This window comes from Centruroides sculpturatus, unplaced genomic scaffold (assembly GCF_000671375.1).
Source record: "Centruroides sculpturatus isolate CEXI.00-Female unplaced genomic scaffold, Cexi_2.0 scaffold358, whole genome shotgun sequence".
In the NCBI taxonomy this organism is placed as follows: domain Eukaryota; kingdom Metazoa; phylum Arthropoda; class Arachnida; order Scorpiones; family Buthidae; genus Centruroides; species Centruroides sculpturatus.
The window spans coordinates 242,183-261,018 of NW_019384588.1; the positions used below are offsets into that span (position 1 = coordinate 242,183).

General features: G+C 30.1%; 2 protein-coding genes across 2 annotated transcripts in view; one reads left to right on the forward strand and one right to left on the reverse strand.

Annotated features, from left to right (window-relative positions):
• The first annotated feature begins 933 nt into the window (after positions 1–933).
• LOC111624684 (soma ferritin-like) lies at positions 934–12,093 on the forward strand. The gene is made up of 4 exons (XM_023367591.1): positions 934–1,176; positions 11,337–11,483; positions 11,615–11,740; positions 11,806–12,093. Exons 1-4 carry the CDS (start codon positions 1,072–1,074, stop codon positions 11,944–11,946), a joined length of 519 nt encoding a protein of 172 aa, XP_023223359.1. The 5' UTR covers positions 934–1,071; the 3' UTR covers positions 11,947–12,093.
• Positions 12,094–12,306: 213 nt separating this feature from the next.
• The window catches only part of LOC111624679 (putative uncharacterized protein DDB_G0282133), a 78,536-nt gene continuing 72,006 nt past the window's right edge, over positions 12,307–18,836 (reverse strand). The window contains exon 11 of the mRNA XM_023367589.1: positions 12,307–12,867. Within this exon, the coding sequence (XP_023223357.1) occupies positions 12,742–12,867 (126 nt within the window). The 3' untranslated portion in view covers positions 12,307–12,741. The remainder of the gene's footprint in view (positions 12,868–18,836) is intronic.

The window sequence follows — 18,836 nt, forward strand, 5'->3', positions numbered from 1 at the left end:
TTTCATGGAAAAAACGAGATTTTCTGATTAAGTCAATATGTATTTTGCATGTATTGATATAATCTAATAGAAATACTGTATAATATAAAAGAATAAATTTGTGGAAAGTTTTACAGAAGTGGATTTAATTGCTCGTTTATTGCGTCGTTTCCATTTAATGGACTTCGATCTTTAAAGTAATGAAGAGATGTTATGATGAAAGTTTCGTGTTCATGTGATAATATAAAGATTCTATTTCAAACTATATACAGTACAATTTCGCAGACATTATACGAATTTTTGGCACCTAAACTTTGATGTTTTGTATGACTTTTTTTACTTTTTAATCTATTAAACACATGTTATTTCCGACTAGTTACACTATACACTCGATTCAAATTTATGTTCCGTGACCATCTCTTCTAGTCTTTTCGAAAGACTAATAAAGATATGTAATTAAAATACTATAAATATGAATAAAAACTAAGAATTAATAATAATTTTCCTAATCTAATTGGACGATTTTAAAATAACGAATATAAATTTAAGCGAAATTCAAATTTCGAATACGTAAAATTACGTGTTTTAAGTATAAATAATTATTAAACGAATCCTAAAATAAATTTGTTAAGTTTATTAATTTAATATTAAATCCATGTATTAATTTATTATAAACAATTGATTGCAATTGTCTGTCGTCAGTTCTGATGACGTCATTCCGTTTCATAAACAAGTATAGGCCGTTCCGTTTGGCATTCATAATTGACGAATACCAACATAATTTATTGTTAACCCGTAATTGTTTTAATATATTATTTAATTAAAATTAAGACTTAAAAATAAAATATTGTTAATATTGCAAGAAATTTATTATAATTCCGTTTTAAATTATTAAAACCATGAAGTGACGATGCTCATTGGAACAGCGCCCTCCGTACGTATAAATAGCGAACGGCGTTTCCGTCGCCATCAGTTGGTTGGTGTTTTGCTTCAACAGTGATTGAACGAGCACCTCCACATTTTTCTCTCCGTAAAATATACTTTTTCTTTTCTCAATTTTCTCTGAATTACGTAGAAAGAGGTCTGTAAAAAATGGCAGAAAGTCAAGTACGTCAAAATTTCGACAAGGAATGCGAAAAAGGCATCAATAAGCAGATAAATATGGAATTATACGCAAGTTACGTATACCTATCAATAGTGAGTATTTTTTTTAATCAGAAAAATGTGATGATGATGGATAATTTAAATTTTAAATCATTTTTTACGCGTGTTTTCAGCTCGCAAAGTCGTTATTTATTATTAAAAATCATTAAGTATGATTTCGTTCTTGTATATAAACTGCGTTATTTTGCAAGTATTTTCCTTTTAAATCGATTTTTTTTATCAAGACTAACTGATATTAAGAAGATTTGTAGTGTTTTTCTGATGACTTGTAAAGAACGAGTAAACTTCTGTTAGATTTCCTGTTTCTTTTGTTCGAGTAAAGGAATTGCGCCATGATGAGACCTTGAATTTATCTATATTGCACAGGAAAGTAACTCCTGTAAAAAGATATGACCTATTACTGTGTTAAATGCCAGTTCAATCTATTATAGAAAATCTAAATGTAATGGAGATATTAATGTATTTTTAGTTTAAACGTATAATTTTAAAAAATGTTTCATATACAGTATGTTTTTGCATGAGATTAATCTTTAGAGGCCTTTTGGTGTTCAGACTAAGTAGCTGTACTGGTTTTCTCTATCTTGTTCTGGATATGTCTGATTATAGGTTTTCCTTCTCTTTTGAGAAGGATGGTGCCTCATATTTTTGAATGTTTATGTCCCATTTACCTTTGGTGCTGTCGTAGCATTATTTAGTAATGATTTTTCGGAGAAAATTTAAACTTTTCTTTCCCTTTTTTTCAGCTGCTTATATTGTAGCCACTTTTAAAGGTATCGTGTATAAATTTTTAATTTCATAAAATCAGAATGATTAATTTTGAAAACAATGATTTATCAGTATTCAGTAATTCTAAATCAAGGTAAATTTTGATTCAAGTTGAATTATATTACCCTCTACACACTGTATAAAATTTGTGCTGACTTATACCATAAACCAATATACTGGATGATGTATCTTCTATGTTAAAAAGGAAATTGATCACAATATGATAGACTAATGGTTTGCAGCAAATGTATTCCATTAGTTTTCAGATTAGACTACCATTATCAAAGTCTGTTTACTTCCAAATTTAATGATACATTTATCTGACCAATAGTAGACAAACACTGAAGTTTTTAAAAGTTAAAACTCAATTAGATACTACAAACTTGTAAGTCTTCTAACATAGTTCATAAGTAATTTCAACCTAACATATTAAGCTGTTTAATGTTAGTTAGTAGTATTGTCTAAGTAAAAAACATTTGATTTTCATAGATTATTTTGTGGATTAAAATGCATTTTCCAAACATTTATATTGGAAGGTATTTGAAAGGAAGGACATATAGGAAAAATCAAGTGAACTGATGTGATTAAGGTGCATCCCATAATTATAAGGGCAGTCACTTAAAAGTTTAAAATAACATTCACAAATTGTCTTATTAGATGTTCAGATATCTTTTGTCAGTACTTCATAAGCAGTTGTTTGCTTTGTCAAGTATGCATTGAAATTGTGGCAGCATATTTCAAAAAATACAGTTTGGGTCTAGTTATAAAATGTTCAACTTGCTGCTACTACTTTTGTGTATTATAAATGCAAGTAATATAGGTAATAATCCTAATATTGAAAATAAAGTTGTCAAAACTTTAAAATGGTGAACAAGTATGTATAAGATTCTCTAAAACTATTTATTTTAAGTTTGAAATGTTTGAAAAATATTTATTATATAGACTTCTATAATTTGTAATTTTACAAAACTATCTCCAAACAGGGCAAATACATTTACTATTTAAAATTCTTAAATGCTGGATTATTTGGGCTATATTGACTGTTATTGTGTTGCAATTTCAAACTGCAGACCTATAAATCTCACACTGTCATCATTAACCTTGGAGTTAGATGAAAATAAAGATTTGATATGGAAAGCTTAGGTGCTGGAGACCCTGATTTAACTATATGTGAACTTCTGGACTGGAAGTCATGTGATTTCAGTTAAAAATATTTTTTACCTTACTATATAGTGATAAATTTAATATAAATTGATACAAATTGAGATCAATGATATATCATACAACCAAAGTGGTCGATATCGGCTCCCAGGGATTAATACAACATTATTGGGGGTTGACGAAAAGACTAAAACTTACACAAATTTTTAACCGAATCTTGCTAAGGATTATCAAGCTTATCCATCTCATTGATTGTCAGTTACAAAAATTAACATATGTACTGTACAGTACAATAAATGTAAAATTAAAAGATATATATTAAAATAGTAAGAGCTTTTTTTATTTGTAACACAAACTTTTTGGTGGGGGTTGATGTGAGGTTTCAAAAAGTTGTAGGGTGTTGACAATCAGTTTGGCAACCCCTGCTCTAAGGTGTACAATATTCACGTGATCTCACATTCTGTGATATGACTATTTTTAAATTTTTAGTGACTTCATAGAGGAAAGTAATTGAAATTTCAGATTCAACGTTAAATTTTATTCATTTTTAACTAAAATGATCAAAAATTCCAACCAGACATTGTCACAAACTAGTTTATTTTGGTATAAAGGTAAGCAGTAAAAAGTTGTCATAGATTGAATTTTATTCTGGGTCAATATCATTTATTCCAGAATATTCTAAATTTAACTTCATAATTTCATTAATTTTCATTTTAAATTAATATTTTTACAAGATGTTTGACTAAAAGCATATCTCAATATGAAATAAATTATTTGTCTATTTCTGTAGTGTTGAGAGATTTGATTATAATGAGTTGTGTACATGTGCCTGTGAACTTGTCAGTTTGTTAAATATGTTGAAACTAACAATTACGAAATGAAAGCATTTTCTTCAGAATATAACAATGATTTTATCTCAAATACTAAAGTTTGGACTATAACTGAAAACAATTAAATTTAAAGTATAATATAATTACTATTTAATATGAACTAAGATCTTTCTGATAATAAATGTATGACTTGTTAGACAAAATTAAAAATATTTATTGAAAGTTTAAATCTGAAATTGTAAATTTTTAAATGTCAGTTATTTATTGTGCATTCAGTTGTTGTTTTTATGGATTTCCTCCATTTTCTTACATTAAAGTTTCTATATTTTTAAGCTCTTGTTGGTTATTTGTTTAGATATTAATTACTGTATCAGGAAAATCACAAGAAAAGTATAATATACTTCTCTTAGCAGTAAATTGTACTTGTGATTTTTCATAATTGTCATATTTAATATGTACCAAATTTCTATTGTTTGTAATTACACAATAATTTCAAAAAATCTTTAAACATAGAGTTAATTTGTAGTAATCTATATAGTGTATATAAAAATGAATGTCTGTCTGTATGTCCTTCATGCATTACCACACTGTTTATCCGATTGCCATGAAACTTTGGGAAAGTTGTTTAATATACTCCCGCAAAGGTTTCTGGCATAGTATGATTGCCATGAAACTTTGGGAAGTTTTTTTTAATACACTCCCGCGAAGGTTTCTGGCATAGTACATTTATCTACGATAGATGGCGCGAGTGTATAAGAGCATCGTGAGTTCGATCTGTTTCAAATTGTGAAGACCATTTCCCCCCTCCAAAAAATATTTCTATATATGCATTGTTATTTACGATATTTGTAATAATTTTTGTTTAATCACTTTATTTCAACTTTTTTTTTTGCTAATTATGTATTTGCTGGAACTTTGTTAAAACCTTAACTGTATCCCGAACAACAACCAAAGTTGTAGGAGGAAATGTGCCTATTTTACCGATCTAGGTATCCCCCTTTTCTAAGTTTTAATATCGACTCAAAATAATTTAAAAAGACAAATTACAATAAAATGGTTTATTATCGAACTATCAGAAATTTCACAACATGCCAAGGAAGAGAGGAATGAGCAATTAAATAATTAAAATTGTAAAGGATTAAAAAATATATATAAAAATAGGGAATATCGCACTTCTGACAATCATTGCAAGTGTGTGGGCTAGATTTGGAGAACCTGTGCTTTTCACATGGACAACTGTATGTGGCCAGCTCATGTGTCGTAAAACTTTCTGATTTATTTGTGTATGCACCAGATGGTAAAACACCTCAATTCTATTTATTTGAGTGCTTGTGGATACACGATATTTTTTATCATGTATCCACAATCACTCTAATAAATAAATAGAATTGAAACGACACTTTGAAATGTTTTCCCGATTAATAATAATGTGAGTAGCAGGGGGTCACCGGGTCGAACCCTAATGACTGCTTAATCTGCACGGGTCGGGAAGACCCGCTCTCGGTTGTCGGATGGCTTGTTTTGTCGGATGACACCAATATGTTCAAACCGAGGGGATAGGATAAGAGTTTCTCCCACTTACCGGCGCGCTGTCAGAGAGTGGCTATAGGAGGGCAAAAGGAGTGGGAGGCGTAACGAAGTCATGATGAGATGTCGATAGTACTTATCAAGAGTCATTAAATTAGGAATAACATATTTAATATAAACTTAAATATAAATACAAATACATTAAGATTACATATTAATTCTAAACAATATGAAAGTGATAATCATAATAAATTCCGAGTCGTGACAATATCGAACAACGAAGTCCGTCTATCCCGTAAGTGAGACCACCAAAGGTCCTCAACACAAAATAATTCTAAGTCCTCTTCAAAGGAACTGATAAATAAAATCTAAGTCCCGAGTATACCGAAAGACAATATTTTCTAAGTCCCGAGTATACCGAGAGAGAGTGAAGTAAAAACAATCTAAGTATTTACCTCTTTAGGTCGGCGATCAGAAACCTTGAAGTCCTTCCAGAGTAGACGCTTGTAGTCTTCTTTCTTCGATGATCGCGTCCTCCGATGATCGCCTCGAGATCTCCGATCATTCCCCTTTTATACCTTTTTAGCGTGGGAAATCTCGGGGATTCTTCTGACGCAAACTGTCACTTCTCCCGATTTATGACAGTCTCCCCCGTCATGGGTGACGACAATGCAGACATCGCTTGACCAATTAATGTTAAAGTCGTCATCACCTGGGGAGATGACTGACCATTTTTGGTAATGTTCTCACCGTAAGGGTGCCCTTGTAGGTGACCTCTTGTCTACTCTCCATACAGGCACACCCATCCGTCTCCGTCCACCGGACACCCGCAGGAGACTACTCTATTACAAGGTGTCTGCGGTGTGACCAATTAGCAAAACAAACAAATATCCCGGGGAGAGGGGATTTCTTCCGCGGTCGCCTCGGACGACTTCGTCCTATGGATGACCTTCTTGACGGACGAATTACGCAGTTCACTATCCGGGGTCTATTCCTCGGACATTAGGGTGAGAATGGGAGAAACAACGAAAATGATGATGAAAGAAATATAACTTGTTACGTATTTAATAAAAATTCTCTTAAAAGAGTCGGATTTTCATAATAATAAGTTTCAATAAAAATGATAAAATGTAAATTGAATTTTATTATAACAAGTTTGCTTGAATTTCGTTTCTTCTGAGATCGCAGCAATGTGTGACAGGTAATCTAGTAGATAATAAAGTGCTAACTATTGAATTATAAAGCATACAACAACTAGAAAAAGTTCAAATTTTTAAATTGGACTTGTACATGATGTACTCTGGGACTATAGTGCTAACCCTCAATCATATTTGAGGTAATTGAATTTGAATGTTTGAAAAAATCCTGAAGTGAGAAATCCAAAAATGATGAAATGACAGCCACATTTACAGGCGATATTTGTTGATCAAAATATTAACACAACCTGTTCATATGATTTTAGGATATTTTAAGCCTGAGGATTCTAAAGATTTTAAAACATGATTCTGAGAGTTAGCACTATATATACAGGTGAGCTTTGTTTGTCAAGTTATTGTTACTACAATCGACCCCCCCATAACACTGTTGATAATTCCGTTTTATATGAATTCCATGTTGTACGAGTCACTTAGATCTTACAACATGGAATTCATATAAAACAGAATAATCAACAGTGTTATAGGGGGTCGACTGTATTTATATTTTTATAAATGCAAGAAATAGTTTGAATTGTCTTCCTGGATTTTTTTTCTAGTTGTTACATATATTATGGACAAAATGGTTAATAGCATTATTTATAATGCCCAGCCATGGTCATGCAGCCCGATATTAATTTATTACATTGATCAGACATTATGAATACAGCTACATTTCCTTTGGTCAATTTTATTTTAAACTCCACTTTAGCATGCTCCACTATAGTAGTGAAGTGCTTATATTAAGACTTTTGTGTCTGTCAGATGGTGTTCTGTTCAATCTATGCACATGCCCAAAAGGGAAATGAACATTTTTGTTTATGGTCACTAAGTTATAGTAAAAACTACTTGGTTCCTCCTGGAATCTGTATCACATCCCTTACTGTATATTCAGTGGAAAATTCTTCTGAGCAACTACTTGATTCCAAGATTTTTATTAATTTTGTTTAAAATAAATTTTTATATTTGATTTGCTTTTGTGGAGTGTGCAATCAGATTGGCTTGACCACTCTTATAGCACACTTGCTTGTTTTCATTAAGAATTATTTATTTTTTTGTAAATTATTTCAATGTATTTTAAAAACAACACAGTTAAAAGTATTATTAACAAATTTTATACTTCAATCAAAAAATCAACTTAAAGAAAACTTCTTGAATGTTAATTGTTGATTATAAATTATAAAATTTAAATATTGAAAAATTTTGATTAATTAGGATTTTGATGGAATGATGTTTGGAATTATATATACTGTATACTTTTTCTTTATAGCATTTGTATCTATTAGATTTGCAACTAATTTTGCAACAGCATCAACTACAGCCTTGTACTCCAGAAAGTGATGACATTCTTTCTTATTCTCTAAGCAAAATTTCTACACAATGTTTTTTAAAAACAGTAAATTGGTTTCTGGAGTATAATAGATTTAACATGCCATGTTTGGTACACTGTGAAAGTTATCAACCACAATAAAGCACCTGAATTATTTTTTCCATTACTGCAGGCTCCATTTACATCTGGTACATGAATCATTACTGTGCCACCAACATTAGCTGTTCTTGCTTTTTAAGATTAGACAATGCCATTTTTTTTGTTTTAGATACGCTACTAATTTTTATTCTGTTTTTGAATTAACTGTTTTTTCTTCTTCATTCACAGACTCTGTAGTACCAATAACATCCCGGTGTTTGGAAATGAGCATGGTTAGACCTTTTTCATATGAAAGGAACATTGTTTTTTTCTGATGAATTTTACATAAGTTCAAGTAAATTTTGATCATCTCCCTTGTAATGTTTTTGTTTCATACTTAATTCTTTTTCCATATGGTTTCTGCCACCGTGGCTAATAGCAATATGGAAATTACACAATGTCTGAAAATATTTCTTCAGTGTGAACATATTTAATCACTTCATAAAGTTTAAACAATGGTATCGGTAATATTCTTAAAATTTGTAAATTCTAAAAATAAGAGTAATTTTACTTGTTTTTAATCTGGAAATACTCTTTCTTATCTGACTTTGAGTGATTCAGTTAAGCAGACACTCTTTGAAAATGGAGTTATTGGTAATTAAAGTTTAGTATTTCTTTATTTGTTTGTGCTTAACTGAATCACTGGAAGTCTGATTAGAAAGGGTAATTTTATTTTTTTTTTAATCTGGAAATTAAATATTTGTAAATTCTAAAAATAAGATTATCACATTATCTTCTTTTACAGGCACAATTAATTTTCCTATTTCTCCAATAGATACAATGTCATATCTATGTACAGTACATGCATATTCTTGTAACTTCAAAGTCACTTTTTTTTTGACTCTCTCACTTTTTGTATCATTGTCAAATATATTGATTTTGTAAAAATTTGACTGTTCTGACCTTTTGATACTACTAATGCATTTAATTGGATGTGGTTATTCATATCACCTAATAATTGAAAAAGTAACATTTATGGAGTAAAGAAGAAAACAGTATTTTAAGAGGCAAAAGTAAAATTCACAAGATTAACTACCAGTTGCATGATTTTAATGATACTAACATGCACAACTCAGACATGAGTGCTAATTGGCCAGTGTATGTCAGATGATCATTCCTCAAAATATCACTTTGCCTGACCAAGTGTTAGCAGTATTGACCAGTTAATCTGATAAATTATGATAGAGAAAAAAAACCTGAAATTTATTATTGCCTGTTTTTTTTTTTGTCATTATTCATAGTGCCTGTATTAATCACTTATGAAAATATAGTTCACTTCACACCAGCTTTAGAAATTAAATATAGAACACTTCCATGTTGCCGCATTATTGACAGCAATTCGTTACATTTCAGATATGCTCGCTACTACTTTCAACAGTTTACAATCAATACCTTTCTCCTGAAGACAATGGTTGTAAACTGTTGAAAGTACTAGCAAGCATATCTGAAATTTAACGAATTGCTACCAATAACTGCTGCAACACAAAAGTGTCCTATATTTATTTAATCACTTATATATAACTATTATATATTTGTTAGTTCCAAATAGTCCATAGTAAATTATTTGAAAGATGAATTAAAACCACCTGAGATCGTAACTTGCCACCATTTTCCTTGTATAGTTAGTTCATTTAGTTTTTTTAATCTAAAATGATAACTGGATTATTATATTGCAAATTTGTGTGATTTTTAAAAATAATTTTATTTCACTAAATTTTTGGTTGTTTTAAGTTAATTTTCAGTAATTTATAAGTTACTAGATTTTAGACTTTTACACTAACATATACAGTGAAATCTCATTCTATTGTTTTTCCGCACCAATTTTTCCCCAGTCCCAAATAAGGACCCGTGTATAACGCTATTTTTCCTGTAATCTTTGTTCCTGCAATGTTCTCTGTATTTTAACTGAAAGAAAAATATTATCTTGCATCAATCATTCTACCCTCAATAGAGGATGCTAAATTAAAGCATGTCATATTTAAAAGTTAAACCCTAATGTTTCTGTACAAAACTAAACCAATTTCCCAAATAGTCCCTCTTAATATACTGTATTTAAAATATAGTACAGTACTGTATTATATTATCCTATTATGTAATCATACCAAATGACAGTTCTCTTCATGGATAATTTTTGCAATTACGATAAAACATTGACATGGGAAATATAGGATGTCACTCATTTTTCCCCCCAAATCCTGCCAAAAATTAGGTTTTATATATATATAGTGAAAAGTGCTAAAGATTGCATATAATGAAAAATACAACAATTTCTCAATTTTGCATTCTTTTTATGACTAAATGAAGCCATAAGTTACACCTTTAATTTAAAATAATAGTAAGGTATTGATAAATTCCTTCACACTAAAGAAACATACTACTATGAACAAAAGTGATTGAGAAAAAGTTACTATACTACTAAAGACATGCATAATTTATTTTAAAAAGATCTCTCAACATCTGTAGCACTGAACAATGATTTGTTTGATAGTAATCATTCAAATGATTAAGATGAATGCACTATTACCATTAAAATTAGCTGTTTTGATAACTGAAATTTTTAGCAAAAAGGTTTTAATATTATAATTACAACAGTTGATGATAAATGTAGGTTTTTTAATGAAATAATGTAATAAAACATTATCCTTTATAAACTGTTTATATTTTTCCTTTTGTTGTATCCTTTATAAACAAACAATCTGTTCAATTTCAAGTTTTGTGAATTTTTCCATAGATCTTTGGCTTTTGTTAAATCAAAGTTATTATTTTCTAGTAAAAAAAATTGACTTTCCTAATCAACATAATTTTTTTTTACTTGTGTACTGTCAAAATTCATTATTTTGACAAATATTTCATGTTGCATATTTTATGTAATCTTCAAGCTGTAAACAATCCTGCATTTAAGTTTCTAGAAATCAATCTGTAGCACAAAGAGAACTGTAAAGGCCATGACATGCTAGGTGATTTCTTGCCCAGGAGACATGGCTGGCGAGCAACACAGATAATGGTGGTCTTCAAGTCTTAATTGAAGATCATTATCCTGACCACCAATGTTAGTTTTGTTATTAACTTAATGAGTGAACCAACAGATACTTATAATGACAGACTAGAAGAATCATTAAATGCTTTATTTATATACAATCAATTGAAATGCTTTTAAGGAATTTTAATTTTTATAATTGAATGCTTAACTGTAAACCTGCAAATTGTCAAATCAAATTGTATGATTTCTAATTAATAAAATTTCTTCAGGCTTACTACTTTGACAGAGATGATGTGGCTTTACCTGGATGCTATAAATTCTTCAAAAAATGTAGTGATGAAGAGAGAGAACATGCTGAAAAGTTCATGAAATACTTAAACAAGCGTGGTGGTCGTATTATTCTTCAAGACATTCAGGTATTAATACTCAATAAAATTGTAAATTGTAGAAAATTGATTATTCATAAAAACATTATACATCTTTACATCTTTGTAAATTATTGAATACAAAAGTAATTGAGAAATATAAATATACCTTAATTTTTCAGAAACCTGTTGCTGACGAATGGGGAACTGCTTTAGATGCTATGAATGTTGCTTTGGAATTGGAAAAAACTGTCAATCAGGCTCTTCTCGATCTGCACAAAATTTCCACCAGATGCAATGATCCACAAGTAAGAATCTTTCTTTCTACTTGATCAGTCTAAGTAATTCTATGTTAAATAATATTTTTTTTTAGATGTGTGACTTCTTGGAAACAGAATATCTTCAGGAACAGGTTGATGCTATTAAGCAGCTTGGTGATTACGTCACCAATCTCAAGCGAGTGGGCAAAGGTCTTGGAGAATATATGTTTGACAAGGAAACTCTGGACAGCTAAGATTGTTCAGGGCTGGAAACTATACTGGAAAGCTACTTTGTTAACAGTGTAGTAACTCTCAAATTAGTCTTTTGTATTGGTTTCCTATAGCTAATCTGTACTTAATGTGCAATTCATTGAAATAAAATCAGAACAGTGAAATAAAGGTACTTTTGAATTACCTTCATAAAATGACAGACAATATTTACAAAAACTTTTATTTCTCATTTTTGCAAAGAATGAAGTACAGTAAAACTTTTTAATTTTACAAAACAATTTATGAAATATATTTAATTAGTTACAACTGACCTTTCTCTTGATGACTTGATAGAATATTTGCAATGTTCCATTATCCGTTTAAAAAGAAATTGATTTCAAGACTACCAAAAAAATAAATTTAACTTTATTCACTATTTTTCTTTACAATACTTCTTAAGTAAAAGCCAGAGCATTCCTGTCTTGTGCAACTGGAATTTAAATAGATTGATTGATAGATACTTTTAATCACAATAGTGAGACCAAAAAAAAGGTTTGCACAATTCTAAACTATGTTATAGATAAAATACAACACCACGATTATTTTACACATCTTGATTATCCATAAATCTTCATTCCCCTTGTTTTTTTTATACATTGATTTCTACTTAACGTAATAGTAGTATAGAATCTCATTTTGAGTAACTGTCCTTTCAAGAATGACAATAACTTGATGTCAAGTGTTTTGGAAAAACTGATTCCTGGGCGGGCGGTCGAACCCAGGACAGGCGTCTTGCCAGAATTATACGCGACTAAAAAACGAAAAACAAATTAGAAAAATCACGATATCTTTGTTTTCTGCAGTTTTCCACTCTTCTTCTGCTGATGTTTGAATTTCTTTATGTATCCCTCAATTAATGTTTTAATTTTTACAGGATTTATATCACCAGATCTGTTATGACAAACCTGTTTTTGCAAAAATTTGTAATTATTAATTAATTAAATACATTAAGATTTATGTATCCCTCAATTAATGTTTTAATTTTTACAGGATTTATATCACCAGATCTGTTATGACAAACCTGTTTTTGCAATTATTTGTAATTATTAATTAATGAAAATAACATTCTGTATATATATAGCTACATTCCATTTGCATAATAAATTATGTCAGTTATGTAGCATTTGGCATATTGTACAGAAATATGTAACTCTTGGATAATTTGAAACACTGTAATTTGATGTCATGATTATTTTGTCCCTTGAGTTTTGAATTAATGAGGATTTCTTGTATAATGCTTGTCTACGTATTGAAGTAAACATTTAACATATAAACTTTTACATAATTAGTAATTTATTTGAAAATAATTAAACATTTGTTTTTAATATGACAAAACAATTGGTTGATAAAAGGATGTATTGTTTTCTGGATCTGGCTAAATGCTTGTTTTTGTATGTAAATTGATTCTGTTATATCATATANCCCCACGGGGGAAGTGTTATACATTTATAATAGATACATTTTGAGCCACAACAACGCCTGGCGGGGTCTGCTAGTTAATATATATACCAAGTATAATTTAGTATTTGCTTTTAAATTAGATCTATATTTAGAATATTACTAGAATGCACTTAATTTCAATTATCAAAATAAGTTTTTTAAAAATTTCATTCAGAATTTCAAAATTGTAAATTGCCCACCATTGGATGAAACCACACCCACCATTGGAGTGGATGAAACCACTCGAATACTGGGTTAGTCGAGGGTTCATGCCTGACCAATGAGCTGGCCACGTGGAATTTTCTGGGCTTTCTTTACGACATGGAAAACTAGTTCTATTTAGGTATTAGACACGATGTGTCTAATAGCACCTCAATAGGTGCCAGTTTCCCATAGAAGGTCCTCCCAGGAAGCATTCCTCCTTGGCAGATTGCAAGTGTTGCGTTGTTGTTTCACATCAATCCAATCTAAAAATATAAATGATTTATTTAAAAAATTATATATAACTCAATTTTATCACATAGCATAGATAATTTTTATTTTGTTGAATAATCAAAATGATTATTATTTAAAATCCTGATTCACGTGCTTAGAGAGAAAAGGCAAGAGAAAAATTTAAACTTTAAAGTTAAAAAAATAATAATAATAATCTTTAAAATCTTTTATATTTGTTGTTCTTCCCTTTCTGTTATTCAAAATAAGCAAATTTATTTCAGCTAAATTCTTGAAAAATGTTTCGTTTTGCAACATTTTACAAGATTTGCTGACGTAGGCATTTTCTTTAGAAGTGAGAAGAGACTGAAAGCAAGTTGGATGTAGACTATAGTCAAACCTCCTAATAACGATCACCTGTAAACGGCGGTCATTTTTTCAGAAAAGTTTAAGAAATGTGCATATAAAGAACCTCCAAATATTGACCATAATTTTATGTTCGTCAGTGGCCGTTGTTCAAGGTTTGGCTGTATAAGAAAACAAATAATAAATAAATAAATAATTTTTTAAATTATTTATTATTATTTTTTTAAGTGACGAATAATTATTCTAGCGACAAAATTTCTGTATTTTTTCGCCTGGTTGTTTATAATGAACAATCATGATTTGCTTCAGAACACCTTTAAATAAGAGAAAAGTGCAACATAATAGCCTATTACAGCAACACTCANATTAATTAAATACATTAAGATTTACTTTGAAAGTAATGCAACCACTTTATATTTACAAATATCATTTGATTACAGTTTAGACATAGTATTTATAACATATGTATTCATGAGAAGTAATTCAAATCAATTTTATTAGAGAATGACTCATGAAAAAATTCATTAAATGATGTTTTTGCTGAAATCTTAAACTAATTGCAAAATCAGTAAGCAGAGAAATAATTGAAAGTTTAAAAGTAAAGGTGATTTTCAATAAGAAATTATGTAATTAATCCAGTTTAAAACAGTAAAATGATAAAAATTGTTAAATGTAAACTTTGCTATAAATATTTTTCCTTAAAATAAACTGCAAATTCCTTTATACATTAACAAATTTAGAGTTCCAACTAAGCAACATCAGTGATAAATTGTAGCTACTCAATTATCTTGTACCTATATTGTAATTTTTTATTGTACAATATCCAAAAGTTAAATTTTAGTAGTTTGCAGCATGTGTGTTTAAGTTACTTGCATTTTTAAGCTCCTAAGAAGCAGAATCAGGATATTGAATTACAAGCCCATTTTAACATACCAGTCAAGCGACAAAACTGTGTTACATTGATGTAAAAATATCACTTAGATAAGAGGAAGTACTTTATATTGTGTGTAACTATCAAATCACAGAAGTTTTAATAAACAACAGTACAGTGAGTTGGATGGAAAGTTGTAAGAAAAAATATTAAGGATTCTTCATTATTGCAACAAAAGTGTATGAAAATAAAAAATTTTTTACTTGATTATAACAACTTGATTTTATATTTTACAAGACAGTTTAATGAGCATGTACATGTTATTTATATAGCTCTTAAGTCTGTCAGAAATAAAACTGAGTCTAGATTAGTTTTCTGTCAATGGTTGTAATTTGAATATACATTGAAGTTCATTTAAACAGTAACTGAATAAAACGGTTCACAATAAAAGGTTGAAATATGAGTGTCTAGATGGTTATCTACGTGGAAAGTACATATCATAGGAACTTAATTTTTGAGTTTGATTTTTTCCAAATTTAAACCAATCCATTAATTACTTGCTAATTAAACAATCAATGTATTCTTTGCATGAAAACTAAATAGCAATTTCTTTGCAATTATTGTAATTCTGAGGCTGCCTGTACTGATTTGAAAATGTTTGAAAAAAATTCATATAATTCAGTTTTATTACAAATACATTTTTACAAAAAATTGGTGTCATCAGTACGTAATTCTCTGAAATAGGTGTCGAGCCACTGACAAACAAAATCAACAAAGGGTTTGACAATTACATTGCCTGTTGCAACAGAAGGCTCTAGTTCAATGTTCTAATTTTGTCATTCTTTACATAAATACAATAATTATACATAAAGCTGTATAAAAAATATTTTTAATTATTGAAACATTATAATTTATACACAAAAATATTTTGGAGGCTGTTGTACTGGGGCCAACTGCTCTTCAAATTATCCAGTATTGAGGAGGAGGAAGTATTGGAATTAGGTTTGTTACAACAAATATGGAATCATTAAGCAGTTATAATGTGTCTGATAGAAATATTTTGTTACACATTCATTGACAAAGTGGTAATGCCTAGACATTGTGCTGGAGTGCTAAATGCGCAATTAGATGCTACAGAAGATAATTGACAGTAAACATACTCTTCTGTTCTGTCAACAGAATATGTTGTTTAGTTTATATCAATGACCCATGTATTTGTCATGCAACTTAGAAAAATATGCCAGAACTCCTAGAGAAAATCCACATGCAAGACTAAACCTGTCCCAACACCAATCAATTTGCCACTAGCACAAATCCAAGTATCACTTACTGGAAAACAGTTAATTGATTATTATAATACATTCAAGAAATACAGATTATGGACTGACATATGAGAAATGCAATTGCCCAATCTGGCTCAACATGGATACATTGAAAAATGTTTGCGCATGACAGGAATCTGTAATCAGGAAACCCCATCCCAGCCAAGACTCATCTCTTGGGAAGTAAGGAAGTAAAAATCTACTGTGCTTTCAATAATGCAGAGTGGAATGCATGGCCTTACTACCACAGATGTCATTCACATAAGAATTCTGATGGAAATGAGATTCAAACAACTTGCAGATGAACCAATTGCGATTCATTGTGATAGCCAGAATGCTATTCAGCTTATGTATTAGCAAAAACATTTTCTCAACCAAACAATCACTGTAAATTGGGCTATAAATATACTATTGCTAATGATTAGATACTAAGTAATTTGGTATTAGAAATAGATGTTAGGTGCCATCTCTTATCTAAATTAATAACCTGACATCTCTTATCTAAACTACTGTCTGGCAGAAAAGAACTAGCCCAGAGCAGGACTTGAACCTGCAACCTCTGCTTACCATGCAGTACATTTGGCTAGTTACCTCTGAGCAATTTTTCCAGACAGTTCTAAATTATTAAATATTATAATTATTAATTTAGATAAGAGATGGCACCTAACATCTATTTCTAATACCAAATTACTTAGTATCTAATCATTAGCAACAGTATATTTATAGCCCAATTTACAGTGATTGTTTGGTTGAGTATCAATCTATCAGGCTTCGGGAAGTTTATTATAAGAACATTTTCTACTATCAAAGAAGCAAACATATCAGCATCAGATACCATTTCTCCTGCAAAGCTCAAGAAAGGTAGAAATCACTATAAAATATGTCCCAACCATCAAAATGAAAGCAGGGACCATATTCTGGTTATCATCTCGTTTTTGAGACTGTCTATGTCACAAGCCTGTTTCTGATTGGCTGAACATTTGTTTATATCTTGAGAGATCATTACTTCTCCACAAATATGATTCTGGACAACTTTTTGCTCAAAGATTCTCTCATCTTCCATAGAGGAGAGAAAAGGATAGTTGTCTTTCGACCAGTCTTATTCTGTCTGTAACTTCAATTTCATTATATCCAATATAGACAACTGGATGTACTCGAATCATCATCATCATCTATTTTATTTGGCACAAAAGGTGCTGCCTGGTCTTGCATAGCACTACCAGGTGGATGTAATCACACTATACAATCATATTAGAGAATATCCTTTATCTCAGGAAAGAGTATTTTAAGATAGAGATGATGCTTGTGATTTTTTTTTTTAAAGCAGCCACTTTACATTTCACTCAGGAACAACATTGACTCTATCTTTTTTATAATGATTCTATATCAAATATTGAACCACTGGATAAACTATCAATCCTACACTTTTCTTCCTATCTGTCTCTCAAAAGTATTTTACAAAATATAGCCAACTAATTTCCCTTTTAGTATAAACCCTTTTCTAACTCAGTTATTAAAATTTCCATTTATTGAGAAGACAATGTCACCTGACACATTTTGACATTACAATCCATAAAAACTTTGTAAAACAAAACATCATTGCTGGCAAACTGTGTATTAAAATGACAATGTGACAGTATAGGAAAAAACTGCTTCCTAAAGGTTTTATGATGTTCATAATAAAACAAGTACATCAATCACATAGATCAGTGATTCCCAAACTTTCAAGACACCGTCCCATTGGTTCCACAAAATTATACCCAATGCCCCCTAACCTATTTTACCTTGTGTCAGAAAGGTTTGAAATATTCTTAGAAAAACTTTTCTGTGAAACCCATCCTTCATGTCCTTACCATACATTGTTCTCCACAACTGGAACCATTAAATGCAATGTTTCTTTTTATCTGTATTAAAAGAGGAAAGGGAAAGGTTTGTTAATGACCACACCTTTGCCTATGGTCACTGTACAGTACTCTGCCTCCAGCACTCCCCTGTCATGCATTTGCTTCTTTCTGCGTGGTAGATTTAACCTTTTAACAGTGAAATAGTCAGGTATGATGCTACCCCTTAGTAGTGAAGAATAAATGTGCAAAATTTTTAGAGTATTTTTCTAAGCGTTTTTTCTCATCACTATTTCAGAAAAAGATTTTGTAAACAGTTATGTCTAGTTGAATTAAAATGCCTCAATGTCCTTTTCTTACTAAATTATAAATTTTCGTCTATAAACAAGCATTCACTATTATCAGGACTTATTATACTGGCTTAACAGACACCTGTAATAATACAGGTTGTGAAATAGTATTAAATTCTGTAAAAATAAGGAAAAAAGAAAAGAATAATTACAAAAGACAACTTTATGAACATATTAATACAATTAGACAAAATAATAGGATAAATAGCAATACTGGTAGAGAAATGCACCAATCATGGCGAAGAATCTTAG